General features: G+C 40.7%; 1 protein-coding gene across 1 annotated transcript; it reads right to left on the reverse strand.

Annotated features, from left to right (window-relative positions):
• Window positions 1-88: 88 nt before the first annotated feature.
• LOC120714702 (up-regulator of cell proliferation-like) lies at window positions 89-13,429 on the reverse strand. Its single transcript, XM_040001050.1, is given in 5 exon segments — window positions 89-4,813; window positions 5,009-5,266; window positions 5,654-5,911; window positions 12,128-12,367; window positions 13,402-13,429. Coding segments are annotated over 4 exon segments (4,779 nt in total). The 5' UTR covers window positions 12,186-12,367; window positions 13,402-13,429; the 3' UTR covers window positions 89-608.
• Window positions 13,430-19,498: the final 6,069 nt, after the last annotated feature.

A 19,498-nucleotide genomic window follows, 5' to 3' on the forward strand; every position in this document is an offset into this window, starting at 1 on the left:
TTGAACATATATATCCACTAATGATACCTTTAGTTTTGTCTCATACTATGTTTGACTTTTTTATATGTTATTATATTATAATATAATATAGTATATTATTATTATATTTGGTTTTTCTGTACACCAGAAGAAAATTAGTTGAAATTCCAGTAATCTCAGTGGCCATAAAAAGACTCTTTGAGACATTTTCCTGCCTGCTGTTTTGTGATATTTTTCCAAGTAGCAGGAATATCAGCAGGTTCTGTTTTATACTGTTTGGCAAAGTCCATGTTGTACTTTGCTATCACATATTTCCAATAGTCTGATGCTTTAAGGCTCACATCTGGAGGGATTTTCCAGTCTGGGTAAATTTGCTTGTAATACTTATAAGGGTGATATTCATGGTTTGTAGCACTGCAACGAAACTGCTGGTCACTGATCACAAGAGAAGAGCATATGTCAGTGATCAGTTTTTGTGTATTTGGCCAACTAAATCCTCCAAGACCCTGAGGGCGATGCAGTGCAGCAAAGTGCTCAAAATGGGCTACTCCTCCTGCATCACAGGGAACTTTGCAGAATCGACACTGTTTGCCACAACCAACCAGTCTGTTGAAAAGCTCATTCAGAGGCTACACATGGAGATGCTGTAGTTTCATTTCAAAGCTTACATTTTTAAATTCTTTTCTCAGATCTTGTTCCATCTCATTCACAGACACTATGAGCCAGTCAGCAAACTGTTTCTTGTCAGCATTGTTCAGCATCATGAAAGCTCCAAGAGCATCCTGGGAAATGACCAGTTTATCACCAAGTTCTTTACAAATATCTTCGACAAATGTCTTCATATCATCAGTCTCTCCTCTTTTGGCCTTGTTGATGGCATCATTTATGCTTCTGATACATGACTGAAGATGCCTGTCCTCAAACTCAGATACTGACCCAGTTGAGAAGTGCTCCACTATTTTGTTGTGTATCCATGTCTTGACATATTTCTCATATGAGCAAATATAGCTCACATAGTTTTTAAAATCATCCTTTGAAAGTAAATCCAGTAAAAGTGAATACTGGAAGGACATTCGATTGCTGAGCTGCTCACATGTCAGCATTTCACCAATGATATCAGGTCCCAGACATCGACTAATAAAATCTTTAACAGCAGGCTTCAAACATCGGTTGGTGAATTCTTCTGCCTTCTTCTGACACTGGTCTCTTTCATGGAACACATCAATGAAATCATCACGAAACCTTTCCTTGTATTTAATCAGACATCTGTAGGGATCATTTTCTTGGACGAAATCTTCGTGCATTTTCTGAAACTCTCTGGCTGCAAATCCACAGATGTGCTGTTTCAGGGAAACTTCAAACTCAGTGTCTGTCTTAACATCTTGATTGCTTTGTAATTTCTCATCAATGATGTTGAGGATCTCCTGGATGTAAGTATCTGAGTAGTGTTTTTTTCTTTTCACTATTTCTCTCGCAAACTGAGAGCAAACATTGATGATGCTGTCAGCCAGTTTTTGTACAGCCATAGTGTGATCATGAATGATGAACCACTTCCTGGGTTTGTGTTTACATCGGTTGTAGAATCCTTCAGGTGTATATTTGAAAGGCTCTTTTCCACAATCTTGCAGACTTTTTTTACTTAATAATTCACATGCATGACTCCCCCTGTGTGAGAGATTGAGTCTCAGGCAGTGAGATACGTTGGTGAAGACACTGGAGGTCTTTGGTTCAGAAAAAGAAAGTTTTTCCAGTGTTTCACTCCACATCTTATCAAACTCTTTGTCCAGCTCTTCATCACTCATCTGGACATTTTTCTTTCTGCATTTATCTATCAACACATGAACTGCCTTTTCAATCTCTTTTTTATAGTTCTCTTTGATTTTTTCAATTTCTCTCATCCCCTCTCTGTTTTCTGCTGCTGCTGTGAGCTGATTAAAAACGGATCTCTCCATTTCTTTTCGAAGGCTGTTTGCACTGTTTAAGAATTCCTCTTTGTATCCCTCATCCAGATAAACATGAACATCTGTTTGCTGAAAATAATGTGTCAGATTTTCTAGAAGTCTTGTCTCCCATGTGGACAGCACTGTGGAGGCTACACTTTTCAAACATGTGAGAAATTCTCTCATGTCAGACGATTCAGATTTTGCGGCAACTTTACCAAAATTGGAAATTCTTCTTTCTGCGTTTGATACAAAGGTGTACATTTCTTTTCTGAATTTCCACTCCCACTTGTTGAATTCTGTGCAGAGTCTCATGTATGCATCAGCTACGAGGCTGTTTCTGAAGCTGAAGATGAAGTTTTCATGCTTTACTGCATTCCACAGACTTGTCATCCACTCTTTAAACTCCAAGATATCATTAGCAGATGACTCACAGTTTCCCAGCAGTTTGATGATGTGTTTCTTGAGCTCATATACAGCCTCACTGTACCCTGCACTGACTGGTGCCATTGGTGGGTTTCCATTCCAGAGTCCAGGAATGTACCAGTTCCCAGTGTCTGGATTGTACTCCATCACATCAGTGAAGCTCTTGTTCTCCTCTTTCTTTTCCATTCTGGCTGCTGCCTGGGTCATCTCATTTAACTGTTCCAGGAGCAGTTTCCTGTCTCGTAAGTTCTTCTCATGGGCTGAAACATCGGACACATTCTGGTGAACGAACACACATTTCGGCTTTTTGCCCACCTCCTTCATCCTGAGAAAAGCATGCACAACTATTTGTAGGATGTCCTTCATTTCAGTTGAATTCTCCATTGCAATATTAACAATGGTGACATCACTCAGCCCCACAACAAGTGTAGCAAGCTCATTGTCGTGCTCATAGCTGTTGTCTAGTTGCGCAAGTTCTGGTGACTTTAAGCCCTCAGTGTCAATGATCAGCATGAAGTCACAGTTTAGGACTTTTTTCATGTCTTCATTGATTTTGATGAGCAGCATAAAGGCACCTCGAGTACATCGACCACTGCTGACTGCAAACTGCACTCCAAACATGGTGTTAAGGAGATTAGACTTTCCTGTGCTCTGAACTCCAAGAACTGTGACTACTAGTATCTTTCTGTTTGGAGACACCAAGTCACTGAGCTGAGAGAGAACATCACTCACCCATCTGAGAGGGATGTTGGATGCATCTCCATCTACAAGCTCAAGAGGAAATCCATCAAGCAACAACTCTGCACACAGTTTGGGCAGATGCTGCAGCTGTTGACGTGCTGGATCTGTTTGTGGAAGGGACAGTGAAGCTTCATAGATCTGACCCATTTCACGGAAGAAGTGTTCAGTCCCCAGTGAGCTGTTAGAAATTTGTCTGTCAATTTCTTTGATCTCCTCTTTGTTCTCAGAGTTCTTACATTTTTCTTTATATTTTTCCTGAAGTTCAGAAAGTTTTATACGAGACAGGTTATCGAGGTTCATTCGCATCCATTTCAGGAAATAAAACCTCTCTGTTCCTGGGCTTGATATTGCATTGATGAAACATGTCATAGCTGTCGACATGTCATAAGAGTTCTGCCTTTTCCGCAGTTCTTTTCTGTCTTCCTGAAGTTGACTTTTGTAATCTTCTATATTTCCAGAGCCAACTTTTCAAAGGCGAAATTCTTCCTTCTCTAAGCAGGTCAGTTCTTTCCATATTTCTCCTTGCCGTGGAAGCTGATCTTCTTTGTATTTAAGGATGTCTTGAATTTCTGCAGTGATGGCTTCTGCATTTGTCTTTGCAGTCTGGCACTCTGGAGAGTCTTCATCAACCAGGATTCCCAGGTCATGGGCAATTTCTGCCATCTGCTCTATTGTCATCTTCCCTTTCTTTTCTTTAATTACATTTCTAACTTTTTGCCTCAAATATTTTACAAAGTCTGCATCATTTCTTTGTTTATTCCTAATAATGATATTGTTCTTAGTTAAGCGCAAATTAGTTTCTACCTTCTTTAAAGCATCCAAAGTGCAGCGTTTGCTCTCACTGTTACCCACCAAGAAGATCTGTGCCTTGTGGTGTTGGTTAGTAAGTAGACTGCAGTCAGTGTCCAAATTGTCAAAGAACACAAAAACTGCTGCAGATGTCTGACACAAAAAGGAGTATTGTGTTTCAAATGAAGCAATGTCACCACGAAGGTTTGCTACAGCCACTGGTTGACTGAAAATATCAATGTTTGTGTTTCCACAAGGAAGATACCAAGTAATCTCAGTCAGTCCGTTTGAGATTTTTCTTGGACTGTTGCCACACTCCATGTTGCGGTGAACAAAGGTGTCATGGTACTGCTGAGAATTGCTCAGAAGCTTATTGAGAAGTGCTGACTTGGACAAGGAGCACTCACCCAGTCTGACAAAGGAGATCATTGGAAGTTCAGAGAGAACGATTCTGTCTTCAATGAAGCCCTTGGATTCTAACAGAGACTGAGGTCTGTACTTTTTAACAATGTCTCTCATGGCCCACAGCATGAGTGTGCACTGTTTTGTATCACAATTCGGAAGCAGCAAAGGCACAGAAAACTGACATGTGGACATTTTTAGTGCCATTTCCTGCTGCAGAAAACCATCAGAACACAGAAAGAGAGCAGCGATTATGTCGAGTGGGTTTGGCATGTCATCTGTGTTTGAACTGTCCAAATCCTCTGCATTCCCTGTTTCATCATCAGACTCACAATCTGATGTACATGTCATATTCCTAGCTGCCACATTAACCATCATCAGTTTCTTTAGAAAATACCATGGAAAGTCTGAGTTACTCTTGGCAGGTTCATCATTGATGGTCGTCTTATCAATCTCAAGTATTTTGCTCAGTGACAGTTTCTTTGTGTAGTACTGTTGTAAACCAAGATCTTTTAGTAAGCACTCCAGGTGTGTCTCTGTGGATAAAAAAAATCTGTTATTTCATTGTCATTTTACAACATTTTACATATCCAAAATCAATCTTTTTTATTCAAGATCTTAAATACAATCATTCTCATAGCATTCTATCAAGAATGAGTACAAAGTACTAAGTTACAATTGTGTACACTTCATTTTTTTAATTTGTTTTTTTCTGAAATATATTAACTCACCAGTGACTGCAGTAATGCTGACTCCACTGCTTCTGATGTTCTCAAACACAGAGTAGAGAGTGAATGTGTATTGAGTTCCAGCAGTGAGAGATGAGACTGTGTGAGTTACTGGTCCATCTTCATTTGGAACACTGATGTCTGTCTCTGTATCGTTAAACTGGAGAATATAGCTGATGTTGTTGTTGACTTTATCCCACTGCAGAGTGATGCTGTTCTCATGATATTCTACTGTTATGAAACTGTCAGCATTTGGAGGAGCTGGAACAGGAAGAAAAGAAAGACAAAACATCTGTGTAAAGTACATTTCTACTGAACTAATCTTTGATATCTAAACCTGCAACAATTAATCCAGTATCTGATTGCGTCCATCCCCTCCTCACATCATTAAAAAGGCCAACCAGTCAACTTTACATACATTTTATGAGGTAACAATGCAAGTATGCTTACTGTAGTTATCTGGTTGTTGAGTTTACCGTTAGAATTATTAACTGTATTTGCTGTCTTCAGACTATATTTTCTGTGAAACAGCACAGTATCATGAAAAACCTATTATAACCTGTGAATATATTCTAAACTAATTCACTGAACTGCAGAGAATGGCTTTCTTTTTGCCACAGTGCATATTGTTGAAATATATGTACTTACCAGTGACTGCAGTAATGCTGACTCCACTGCTTCTGACGTTCTCAAACACAGAGTAGAGAGTGAATGTGTATTGAGTTCCAGCAGTGAGAGATGAGACTGTTTGAGTTACTGGTCCATCTTCATCTGGCACACTGATGTCTGTCTCTGTATCATTAAACTGGAGAACAAAGCTGATGTTGTTGTTGACTTTATCCCACTGCAGGGTGATGCTGTTCTCATGATGTTCTACTGGTATGAAACTGTCAGAATTTGGAGGAGCTGTAACAGGAAAAAGGTTGGAAAAATTCAACGGCTTCACCTAAATATCAAACTAGCTAAATGAGTTCTAGTTTATAACATTTTTGTTTGATCATTTGTCCATTTTGTATCCAAGAGTGAAATCTCATTCAGACTGGGTTCATCTGTCGAATCATTGTGGTGGTGTCCGCCTCTCAATTTGGTGGGCACTGGCTCCAGAGGTGAGTTTGACTAAACAGACCATCCTCTGGACGCTGTTTAGTTTGCCCACCCCCAAGGCCCTATATGTATATGTTATGAGAGTGTAAGTAATGTGGATGTCTCGGTTGTGGAATATAATTGAGGCACAGGTGGCCAAGAGGGGACAGAGGAGGAATGCTTCCCCTGCAACTCAGTGACACACCTGTACCTCTTGGCCCTGCATGTCTGGTGCTCTGTGGCGGTGTGCTGGAGCAGGAGTAGGGAGGCATGTGGGGATGGGAAGGGAAGGATTGGTGGTGGTGGTGGGGGTCAAAGTACCCCCTCCCTGGAGCCAGCTTCTCCGCTGAACCCGGTAGGCACCCATGTTCCCTGGAATCCACCAAGGGCAGGGGACCGGGCCTATCCGCACCGGGGGCCACAGCAGCAGCACTGCCAAGCCCCAATGAGCCCGGGGCAGCCCACCCGACCCTGCCACAGAGGAAAAGTACACCCACCCTTACATTCAATGAGCTCCCAGACTACATAAGACAATAGACACCCAGGTCGAGTTCATCCTCCACCTCTACTAAATCCTTCCTCTAAATACAGAGTGAACTCGTGGAGAGCAGACACCACCCGAAGAATGGTAACAATCTCCCTGCCAGCTCAAGAGGCTCCCACTTCCATCGATGCACCAGAGGTCCCCCAAACTAGGGCTGGACCCTTTACAAACCACCTTTAGTTCCATTAGAGCAAGCTGAGAAACATTAAAAAGTGTAACCCTAGTCACGGTTTATTAATAAAAATAACGAAAATTTCACTAGGCCAATATTCCCACCACTCAATTCATGCCATCGGTAAGGACAGAGCCAATGAGTTGAATGGACTTTTGAACAGATTCAACACTGCTGTAAATGCTCACCTCAATACTGACTTAACTATAGTCAGCTTGTAATCCACAGCCACACCGTTCTCTCCCCACATTGCACCATAGCCTCCTGTGAACATCCTGACATTCCTCCCCCACCTGTCACATTCATTCATGACCAAGTTCAGAGGCAATCAGAAGACTCTACTCAGGCAAGTCTGCTCAACCAGAAGCAGTGATTGTCTGTGTCCTCAAGGGCTTTGACCCCAGCTTTGTGGAGTCTTTCATAAACTGTTCATGATGTCAAGAATCGGCTGTGTGCAGGCAGAGAAAGACCCAAATGCAAAACTCACGGAAGCAGGACGTGAACTCAAAGCTTTATTGCTTGATGAAAGGCAAAAAAAGAAACAATGCAAAACTAAACTGGGAAATTCTAATATTAATCTACTCAGGGGGACACAGGGAGAGACACGCAGCCATGAGAGAAGACGCGACATGGAACGGAGGGAGACGCGGACATAAATACACTGAAAGATAACGAGGAATGTGGGAGCACACGGGGAAAGCAGCTGACACGAATAACAATAATGAGACAGGGCAGGAGCAAACACAACATGACGTACACTGAAGGGAGACTATCAAAAAAAAAACAGAAGGTACACACAGATGCAGACTGGAGATGGAGAGAGATCATGGAGGAGCACAAGGGAGAGCACAAACATGACGAGCTGGGGAAACATGATGGAATAAAACACAAGGAGGGAAACAAGGTAACCAAGGGAAGCAAGGCACAAGAACTCACAGACACACAGAGGGAGACAGAGGGCAAAGACACAAGGGGGAATCTAATAAACAAAAACTAAACAGAACACCCTAGAAACCACAGAATAAATCCTTAAAATAACAAATGAAATTAACATAATAGAAAAACACAAGAAAACTGAGAACCCTGGGTCAAAATGACACATGATGAGTCTGAGTCTGCAGGGGGTCCCAGCGCTGTGAAAGACATTCCTGTGTCAAAGACGCCATATCCCCCAGGATTAAAGACCTGTGGTACTAACTTCCCATGTCATGAAAACCCTGGAAAAACTCATCCTTGTCCACCTCTGACCTATTGTCATGCCACATCAGAATCTTCTTCAGTTCGCTAACCAGCCCCACCTTGAAGCTGAAGACGCCATCATATTCATCGTGCTTAATCAACTGAGAGTCATGTTTCTCGACTTTTCCAGTGCATTCAATACCATCTGGCCGACCCTCCTGGGTGATACACTGACAGTGATGCAGGTGGATGCCTCGGTCGTGTCCTGGATTATTGATTACTTGATAAGAAGACCACAATATATGTGTATTCAACACTGTGTATTTGACAGGGTGATCGGCAGCAGAGGGGCATCACAAGGGACTGTCCTTTCCCCTTTTCTCTTCACCCTCTACACCACAGACTTCAGCCACTGCACCGAGATCTGCTATTTCTGATGAGATCTGCTTTCATCAGAAATTTTCTGATGACTCAGTAAGCGTGAAGAGACAAGACCTCTGTTTCAATCTAGGGATGTGGACATTGTGGGGGACTATAAATACCTCAGATCAGTGGTGGTTTTTGATATGGGCGACATGGGCTGTTGCCCAGGGCGGCATCATTGTGGGGGCGGCATCATAGCATCGGCAAAAAAAAAGTTGCTCGCACCCATGCTGCCCCGGTATCATGCCACCGCATTTTGGGGAATGCATAGGCACCGAATGATTTTCTATTACCCATTTGCGAGGAGTAAGAGTGCCCTCCATTTACGAGGTGCGCCTGCTGCTTGCTGCACAGGGAGGAGAGGGGCGGGATCAATGTTCCCTCTAATTTTTCATGTGTCTGAGCGCACACACAAACTCCCTGAGCGGCCCCTTGGACCACTGTGAGCGACATCAGACGTGTGCACTGTGGTCACGCCAGCATCGAATCCATCCAAGTTACATGGTTTATTAAAATAATCAAATTACAGCATTTACATTTATGTTAGACTACTTTTAATTAACTGCTTTAGCCCACTTACAATGAAAATTTCAAAAAAAATTTGTTCAAGACCTGTGTAGTATGTTAACACTATTGGAAGTAAAAATAACTTGAACTCCAATTTTGAAAACACAACTTTCGTTTTTTTGTAAATAAAGCTCTGACTTGTATTATGAGTCTGTGGTCTGGGAGAGAGTCTGTAACTCTCTGTCTGCAAAATACAGTATATAATGACCAATGCTGGGCAGTTAATTATATAGTTACTTCTTCAAAAAAGTAACTGAGTTTTGCAAACAATAAACAATAAAGTTTTTTGCAGCTGTTTGCCTAAAAATGCAGCCAAGGCGTTTTTTTTTTTTAATATTTCAAACTATTTACAGAACAATCAGGTTTATTTGTGCCACTCCAAAAAATAATTTCTGTCCACTATGAGATAAAGGAGAACAACAGCCTGATACCTGCAGGCCTGACAGCAGGAGATGCATCACTCCTGTAACACCTGTAACATTCAGCAGTCGCCTCATTGTTCTGACACACACAACAAAACTATTGACTACACTACACACTAACTACACAAGATTTGCGCTAAACGTCACAAATCTCTCACATCTCAAAGCACCGCCGTCACTCCTAAAACTTCCCCCTTCCTAAACAACTGGTCATGGCCATGTTGCTATATCATTTTTTGATTGGTCAACATGGTACATTTTTCGACCAATAGGAAAGGGTGGGGTTTTTTGGTTTTGGTTTTGCTCACAGGCGGAGAGCGCTTTCGAGTGTTTTCCTTATAAAACGCCGTTTTTACCGTTTATCCTGCAGTAAATATAAACAACGACAGTATTCAGAAAGAAAACCAAACATTGCAGATGTTTTTATCATAACTCTGGTTTTACGTGGCCTATCAACACAATTTAAAAACTGGTATAAAGTCCTCACTTTTCCCGTCAATTGTTCCGTCTGTCCTGCTCACATCTCCAATGGTTGTACACGTCGTCATTAACGTGGCTTCACTCCACATCAGCCACGCGGCTTTGCTCGCTAAAACACTGGTGTCTGCACATAAGGACGCTGTCATTGCCTGTCAACCACGTTGATTAGCTGCGTGTATACGAATGTGAATCGCATAAATGGCTGGACTATGGGATAAGGTGGCATCGTTCTAATCCCATACAGGAGCAGCCAGTCACTTACTAACTAACACTGAAAAACAGAATTGTTAAAGTTTTAATTTTAATTTCAATTCAGGTTAGATTTTTTTTTTTGAGAGCAACGTAGATTTTCTGTGCGCAGAGACCGTGCCAGCAGTGTGCAATTGCGCACGCACGGAGCTTAGAGGGAACATTGGGCGGGATGGCTGGGGATTTTCTTGCTTTTTATTTGATTCTACGCTTTAACAGACACAACGACTTCCCTTTTTTCCATTTGTGACAAACATGCTGGAGATTCTCACATTCTTCTGATACCTTGCAAAAAAAGAACCAGCCAGAAGAAGAAATAGTTGTATAAAACAACAGCAAAATGAAAAATATGAAATGAGCCCATTTTGTGCATAAAATTGTAAACATTTCTCAGTTTAAACACTAGTTATGTTACTTATGTTCTGGTGTAAATAAATGATTGGCTCATGTTATTTGAAAGTCTTTTAGTTTTCATTTTGTTCAAATTTAAAGAACGTCCCAACTTTTCTGAAATTTGGGTTGTAATATTACAGCAGTCTCCTCCTTGAGTCCCCACCTTACTGTGGTGGAGGTTTTGCTTTACCCCCTGGTAAGGTCTGCCAAGGGAAATTGGTTCTGGGTGAGGAGCCAGACAAAGAGCGATTCAATTCACACTCAACCCCTGTGACTATCAAAAGAGCAGGGGAGGTGTGTACCCTGACTGGTGCAGGGTTACTGGGGCCTCACCTTGGAACCAGGACTGGGGAAGGAGCTCAACGGAGAGTGCCTGATTAATGGGTCTTAGCCCATGGGGCCCGGCTGGATATATTAAATGTCTGAATGGTCAAACTAACTGTAAAGTTTAATCCATTCACTTTATATTTTTAGAACTTAACTTTGAGTTTTTAAATTAATGGGTTAAGAGGTTTACAGTGAAAGCTATCAAAATGAAATTCAATTCAGATTCATTTATATTTATTTACATATATTTATTAGGCAAAGACACTACAATGATACTGATATAGGGAGCTATCTATAGCTAACTAACCAAGTCAAAGTTTTTCTGAAGAAAGCGCCATTGCTTAGTGATACAAAGTAGATAGGCTCCAAGGGAAGGAGGGGGGGCACCTAGTGGTTGACCTCTACTCATTTATTGGTCTGCTCCCCTGTAGGCCCACCACCTCTAGGAGGTGCTGTAGGGGTTAGGTGCATTATGGGTCGGGTGCCAGTCAAGGATTGGGGGCCATGGAATGTCATCTCTCTGGTGGCTGAGCTGAGCTAGCGCATGAGGTTGAGAGATACTGGCTAGATATAGTTGGGCTTGGGCTCTGGAACCAGTCTCCTGGAAAGGGGCTCTTGTATCCCCTCAGTTTTCTGACTGCACACTGGAGGTTTTTTCTGGTGGACAAGTTTCCCTGTGCTTCTAGGTTGGAAAACAGGTCCTGACAATTGTTTGTGCTTATGTGTCAAACGATCATTCAGAAGTCACTGGGTGGTGTGCTTGAGGGTGCTACTGAGAGACTTCAGTGCTCATGTAGACAATTGTAGCAAAGTTTGAAATTTATGAAATGACTTTTCTGTTAAAAGTCGAATGCAAGAATAGACTGGGGGCACTGCCAGGCAGTCCCAGCACACCCTCAAAATACGTGTAGGTGTGCCAGGTCTGTCCTGCATACTCCCTTGCCATGTGATCCAACTCACCACCAGGTGGTGGCCAGTCAACAACTCCGCTTCCCTCTTCACCTGAGTGTCCAAAATATACAGCCACAGATCCAATAAGACAATTACAAAATTGGTCACTGAGCTGAGATCTAGGGTGTCCTGGTGCCATGTGCACTTATGGACATCTTTATCTTTAAACATAGTGTTCGTAATGGACAACTTGTTCAGATCAGGGAGATTTTAAAACATTGACTTGTGGATTTGTTTCTCACATTGAAATTTGTGTTTACACTGAGTCCATGTATTCTAACTTTATGAGCTATTTTCTTACCTTTTTCTAACTTTGTGCATATTTTACTTACTTGTGTGTGCAAGGCAGGGCACAGCATCCTCATTTTCTTCTGGATTCGGGCAGTACATTTCTTCCTCTGGTTTCCCGTTGCTGGGCTTTGGGCTGTGCGTGTTTGTCTCTTGAATGTTTTTTCCCTTGCTGCAGCTGGCGACAATGTAGTTCTTCGTTTCACCAGCAGGAGTGTCCAAATGTTGCGAAACGAACTCACTTCTGATATTAAACAATGTTGTGGTCACGTGACAACAAGGAACTGTGGAAGTAACAATAATGTGGAAATCATACTATAATGATCATACTGTATGTATCATCATGTATGTATTATTTGTATGTTCTCCATCTCCTCCTGTCATGGTCCTGGGTCGCGGACCAAGCATTTTTGAGTTTAGTGTCATTATTTTCTAGTTTCTTCTGATTTTGTATTAGTTCTTAGGGTTTGGTTCTTGTGTTCAGTGTTTTATTATTTCTACCTGTGTTCCCTCCCCTGCACTGTTTGTGCCCCTGAGTTTGTGTTTCAGTATAGTTTGTGAATTTCCTGTTTTACTTTGAAGGTCTTGTCTCATGTTAGTGTGTTCTGTTTTACTTCCTTGTCTAGTTACATTCAGCTGTGTTCCCCTCTGGTGTGTCATTACCTTGTTACCTTGTGTGTATTTATAGTGTGTGCCTGCCTGTGTTCCTTGTCGCGTCGTCTGTGGTAACCTGTGTAATTTGTCTCTCTGTTTTCCATTTTCATCCCTGTGTCATCTCCATATGTTTTTTTCCCTGCGTGTTATTCTGTGACTTATTGTTTCGGGTTTTGTTTGCTATTAGTTTCCCCAGTTTTAGGGTTATATTTAGTTCTGTCCTCGCCACTCCCGTATTTGTTGGCTATTTCCCTACTGTAAATAATACGCTCACGTCATATCATCAGCCTTTGCCTGCATTTTGGGTCCTCCTTCACTACAACCACACGACTGCTGCCATGGCCGTGATACTTCCTAAATGAGCGGATCAATCTTGATGAAGCAAAAAACATTACCTAGGACTCAGTGCCAATATTGTTTGAGTATACACATATATTATAAAAATCCCACAACTGTAATATATTGGGTAACGTTTGACATTTAATTGAGCACTGAATAGAATATCACAGTATAGAATAGTGTTTCACAATATAATGTATCATAACCTACTCAGTGACTGTAGCATATGTATGTATGTTCCCTATCACCTATGTTTGCTATTAATGTTAACGTTTTATTGTGTGATTCTGGCATAGCAATGAAAAGCATAAACATGATTTTTTACCTCCTGTAATGATGTGTTGAAAGTCTCCGCAGGTTAGAGCATATTGGTAATGGAGGTTCATTTACTTCCTCACAGTAAAGCTCAAAATATAAATCTTGATCACTGATTGCCTTTTGAGAAGTGACACATAAACACATAAACATACATATTGCAGAAACAATATCTCAAGAGGACAGAATTTCTGTTTCAATTTTTTTTTACCTCCATAGTTGTTACAGAGTCTTCCATCCTATTGTTGCTCCAGACAGCTTCTCTCTGTCGACAGTTTTAGAGACCAATTATCAAATCTTGAAAAAAATGACACCCAATTCTGTAGCCTTCTCCTTCAACAATTGAACAGTTTTAACACTGTCATCATCACATTAATCTTGATTTTCAGGCTCCTTTGTAACCCTGGGTCCAAATACCTGTGGACCCATACATCTGCATACAATAATCTAACATACCATTTCACGATACATGATATCTTCTATTCAATACTTTTGTCTAATCAAAGTTTTAGATTCTGGTGAAATGTTTAGGCCTTAGCCTCAGAATAATTGTAAACTCAGACTGTTTTAAAACAGTCTGTAGCTGTTTAAGCTGAAACGCCCTCTTTCTTTGCTGAACTCAAAAACCTAGTCTCTATTATTTACAGTAATAATCATCTCATTATATAGTAATATCTGGCATACTATGAAATTTCACCAACCACCATAACAATGATAAAAACCCTTTGCATCTTCAGCAAAAAAGATGTATACAGATAAAGCTTATACAACTTAATGCACTAAGTCACAGACTGAAACTTTAGTAGTAAAACGAAAAAGAAGCAAATAAGTATAATGGGCTTCACAAATTCACGCATAAAGCTTGTATACAAACATTTCGTGCACAAATCTGTGATTCATCACTATTTTCGTACTTAAATTTGTTCTTAGTCTACAAATTTAGAAGTGCATCATACCAGGCCTTTTGTTATACCCAGTGGAGTGACTGTGAACATGCCCCACTTTTGTAGGCCTGGTCTGATGCATGTAGGCCTGGTCTACTACTACTACTACTACTACTACTACTAATAATAATAATAATAATAATAATAATAATAATAATAATGCTTCCCATAGAAACAGATTCTAAAAAAAGCAACTTAAAATTAACATAAACATGTAAATGTTAAAAGAATGCCAAAATATCAAAACTATAATAAAATATACAAAAAAGCCCTGAATTAAATGAGTTTAACAGGGTTTTAAAAGAAGTCACTGATAATGCAAGCCAGATTCTTTTAGGCAGTGCATTCACTCTAATTGCCTTTTGTGTTTAAGAAGGAAGTGGGAACGATTAATAGGTTTCTGTTTGATGATCTTTGGCTGTGCACTGGTTGGGACAGAAACAGCAGTTTGAGTGTGTATTCTGGGTCCAGGCCATATAGCACTTAGTATCAAACAATAATAAGAAGAAATATTAAAAGTTATACAATGGAATAAAAACAATTTCAAAAGAATGAGAAAAAAAGAAGGAAAAACCAAGTCACAAGCAAAGTTAATAAAAAGAAGGGATACAGCCAGGGGACAAAGAACTTCTCATAATTCAGAGCAGCCAAGGGGCAGTGACATCCAAAATTTCATGGCACAGCAGCCTACACCTATTGCAGCATAACTAAGGGAGGATTCAGGGTCACCTGATCCAGCCCTAACTATATGCTTTAACAAAAAGGAAAGTTTTAGGCCTAATCTTAAAAGTAGAGATAGTGCCTATCTCCTGAATCCAAACTGGAAGCTGGTTTAATAGAAGAGGGGCCTAAAAACTGAAGGCTCTGCCAACAATTTCTACTTTTGAATACTCTAGGAACAACAAGTAAGCCTGCAGTGCGAGAGTGAAGTGCTCTAATGGGCTGATATGGTACTACAAGGTCTTTAAGAAAAGATGGGACCTGATTGTTTAAGACCTTGTGTGAGGAGCAGGATTTGAATTCTGGATTTGACAGGGAATTAACAGCTAATGAAGGGAAGCCAATATAAGAGAAATATGCTCTCTTTTGTAGTCCCTGTCATTACTCTTGCTGCAGTGTTTTGGATTAACTGAAGGCTTTTCGGGGAGTTTTTAGGACTTCCTGATAATAATGAATTACAGTAGTCCAGCCTAGAAGTAATAAATGCATTAATTCGTTTTTCAGCATCACTCTGAGACAGGATATTTCTAATTTTAGAGATGTTGCGCAAATGGAAGAAAGCAGTCCTACGAATTTGTTTATATATTGTTCATAGATTGATTCATGGTTTTCTTCAGTTTGTTAGCTACTGCAGGATATTTTGTAAGGCGGTTATATGCTATAAAAAGCAGGGCCAGGAAAATCTCCATCATATTTTTCTGTGTTTTATCCTCAGTTACTTTGACACATAGGCATCTGCTGTGATGCTTACACCTCTGATGAAGTGTCAGCTTTGTTTTTATATATAGATATAAAATATGGATATCTACTGATAAATGATAAGAATTATATTTCTGAGTCAAAATTGAATCGAATCAGGAATCACATCATTTATAGAAATCAGTGACAATATCCAGCCCTATATATCACCCTGTTTGCCTTTAAGTTCCAGATGTAGGCTGACCATTGCTTGAAGACTGAATGGGGCTGGCTGCAAATTGGGACCTGTCAAGACCAATGACTGTAGAAAAGATGGACGATCTGACTGCACTTCCTCCCACTGTACAAAAATTAACCAAAATTTCCCACTTGTGGGAGCTGCAATGTTGCTCTTTGAGCCTGAGTCTGCGCATAGTGATTTGAGGTGGAGTGTTTATGTCACGCTCCTGCCCATAAACCCACTGGAGTGACTGTGAACATGCCCCTCCTACACTTTGTACTTACCCTGCCTGCAGTGTTGCCAACTTAGCAACATGGTCGCTATGTTTAGCAAGTTTTCAGACCCCCTTAGCGACTTTTTTCCAAAAAGCGACTAGCGACAAGTCTGGCGACTTTTTCTGGTGTTATTGGAGACTTATGACAACTCTTTCACGTGAAAGCACGTATTGCTCTTACTCTCAACAAGCAGCGGGAGCTGCCGTGGGCACCTCGCCCGTGCGAAAATGTGTACTGTGCTTCAAAATAATATTACCATACTGTGTGTGTATAAGGACCTCAAAATGGCACCTGTTAAGACATGCATACAAAGCGGATTTTAAACTCAAGGTGTCATGCAGTGGAACATGGGAACAGAGCAGCTGCAAAAGAATTCAGCATTAATGAATCAATGTTACAGAAGTGGAGGAAGCAAGAAGAATGAGTTGAGTAAAGTTAGACTTATCTGGCTGTTTTGTTTTGCTTAGCTTAATGTGCCTTATGGTCCGAAAAATACGTATTTGACTTATTTATTTGGCACACTGCAGTTTAATGTTGCAAAGCACCTCTTTAAGTTTTTTGGCCACATTGCCCTGCCCTACTGCTAAGTGATGGTGGTCACTTTCAATACAGAGCCAATGAGAACCAATTGAGAATTGATAAGGAATCAAATAGATAAGTGATCTGGAAAATGGAATCAAAAGGTCTAAATTCTTATCAATTCCCATCCCTGCTCCTTGAAGTGGAGTAAATCAACAGCTTTGCATCTGAATTGTAAAGCTCAGAACACCTCCCCCACTCCACTACTTTGTTTTTACTTTTTTTTAACTTTTTGCTTTTCTTAAAATTTTTTTTTTTTTTTTTTTTTTTTAAACTTGTTTTGATCTTCAAAAGGAGGAGTTTGGCTAGGCCAGGAATTTTTGCCAGTCGGTAAGCAGAAGGTCACAGTAAATTTCAAATCAACACAATATATTGAAAAACAAGTAGTGTTTATTTAATATTTTCCTTTTAAGAACCATAAGAGTGAAAAGAATAACCATTCCTTTGGTCAGGTACAAGGACAGAACACAAAGAGTAAAAAAGGAGGCAACAAAAACTATTGCTCAACACTACTTGACATTTGTTTTTAAACATTGTTTTTTTACTGGAATCTTGCCCAGCATTTATTACATTACACAAGAGGCTGAAGGGGGAGGTCGTGCTTTCCCTTTGGTGTGATTTTTGTTCAGTGCTTAAATATATATAATAATAAATCCTATAACCTTACTGTGAGGTTTTTAAGGTGGCAGCTTACCTTATCCTTGTCTTTTTTCATTAGAGAAACTAATGTGTTTGTAACACACCCAAAGAAAGATTCTAGGTCTGACCAACCGTCTCAGTCGCGGGCAAAAAGATGACAGTCAATAAAATTCTAAAACATAATTTATTGACAAAAAAATATCAAGAGATAAAAGATAAAACAGTCCAGTGTCCCATTTATGAATCGTATAAAAAACACACAGTCCTAAGGCCAGAGCCAGCCTATGCCACACAGCCAGTTGCACTCCACGTGTTGCCTTTAACAGGGTTAGAAGTTGTCCTTGGAGACCCCCACCCTGCAAGCATATAGCCAGTGGTCACTCCAGCCTCTGCAACTCTGCTGCCTTTAGGCTGTGGCATATAATAGGCCCTGGCCTGCACAGAGAGACAAAAATGACACTTCAGTATAAAATTCAAGCACAAAACCATCCATCCCAAAACATATCTGATTTCATCACATTACATACCTGCACAGAGAGACAAAATGACACAGCAGTGTTTGTAGTGTGGGCTATAAGTAGACCAGTGTATCAGTGCAATCAAGTACACCTGCCTCTATTAGTCCAACCCCATTCCAGCCATTGGCTCACCAAAAATGTGACACGCACACACAAACCACTCCCAACCCAGTGCAACTTCACACAATAATATGGAGCTGAATTAACACAGGCACATTAGTCTACCATGTTACATGTTTATCTACAGTGTTAAATTAAAATTCTAGCAAGCTGCTCAGATAGGAATCTGGTCTATTTGATGATATAATTCATATTGTCGACCAGTGTTGGTCAAGTTACTTGAAATAGTAATTAGTTACTAATTCCTGATTACTTCTCCAAGAAAGTAATCCCATTACTTTCCTGATTACGTATTTTTAAATTTAGAAATGTGTTTAACATTTAAACCTATTTCTGCATATTCCAGTATATAAAATAAATTTCTTTGTGTGCGTTTACACTCACTCTTTCAAATAGATGCAAGTAAGCACAGGGAAAACATAAATAAAATCAAAGATTCAGCGGCACTAAGTCCTGTCGCTCTTAAATCCATTTTCACCTGTTTAGCAGTAGTGGGCCCAGTGGAGGTTTGCCTGGTGCCACAGTGGTCAGTGGAGGGATCCGTGGGTTTTCTCTGTGAATTTCACATTCCCGTGGCAGTGTGCTAGCTGCTTGCTCAGATTTGAAGTTAAATTTTTGCAGAACAGTTTTCTTCCCACGCAGAGTGTACAGTGGACACCAATGTCAGCTGTACACACTAAGCATGTAAATATAATAATAATAACCACTGCAGCCAAAAAGAGTGCCTGACGAACCCAGTCGTAAGTAAGCTATTAAGACTCGACTGTACAGTGTGTTCGTGTTTTCCTCCGAAACAATAAGTTCTGTTGGAGCAGTCTTTCAACGACTCTCTCTGTCTCTCGCAAGCAAAGTTGACCCACACAACAAAGTAAAGCTATTTTTCGGCTACGAGCCGACAGGGACCCCGCCGTATTAGCCAGAGGTCCCTTTACTACGGTTCGGAGCCACGGACCTGTTTTATATACGTATAGTTTTCTATATGAGATCGCTGCAAAAAGTGCAGCCTTACCTAATGTCCACCCTACTGTTACTCATTTCATATTAAGATTTAAACCGTGTGGAATTATTAAAGGACCCAAGATACAGCACAACTGAGGTGAGGGAGCTTTATTTATGGAGCGTGAACATACAAAGGCGAGGGGTGGCGAAAACAGAAGAGAGAAAACCTAAACTGGCAAAACTAAGCAAAAACAAACCTGAAACCGGAGATGCAGGGAGACACAGAGGATGACGCAGGGAATGAACACGGACATACCAGCAACGCACACCAGAAAATACAGGGCTTAAATACACACAGGGCAATCAGGAAATGGGAAACCGGAGGGAGACATGGCTGGGATTAATTGGGCATAACGAGACAAGGGGAAGCGGATCTAGAAGCACTGACAAGAGA

The sequence above is a fragment of the Simochromis diagramma genome, unplaced genomic scaffold (assembly GCF_900408965.1).
Source record: "Simochromis diagramma unplaced genomic scaffold, fSimDia1.1 OVJJ01000421.1, whole genome shotgun sequence".
Taxonomy (NCBI): domain Eukaryota; kingdom Metazoa; phylum Chordata; class Actinopteri; order Cichliformes; family Cichlidae; genus Simochromis; species Simochromis diagramma.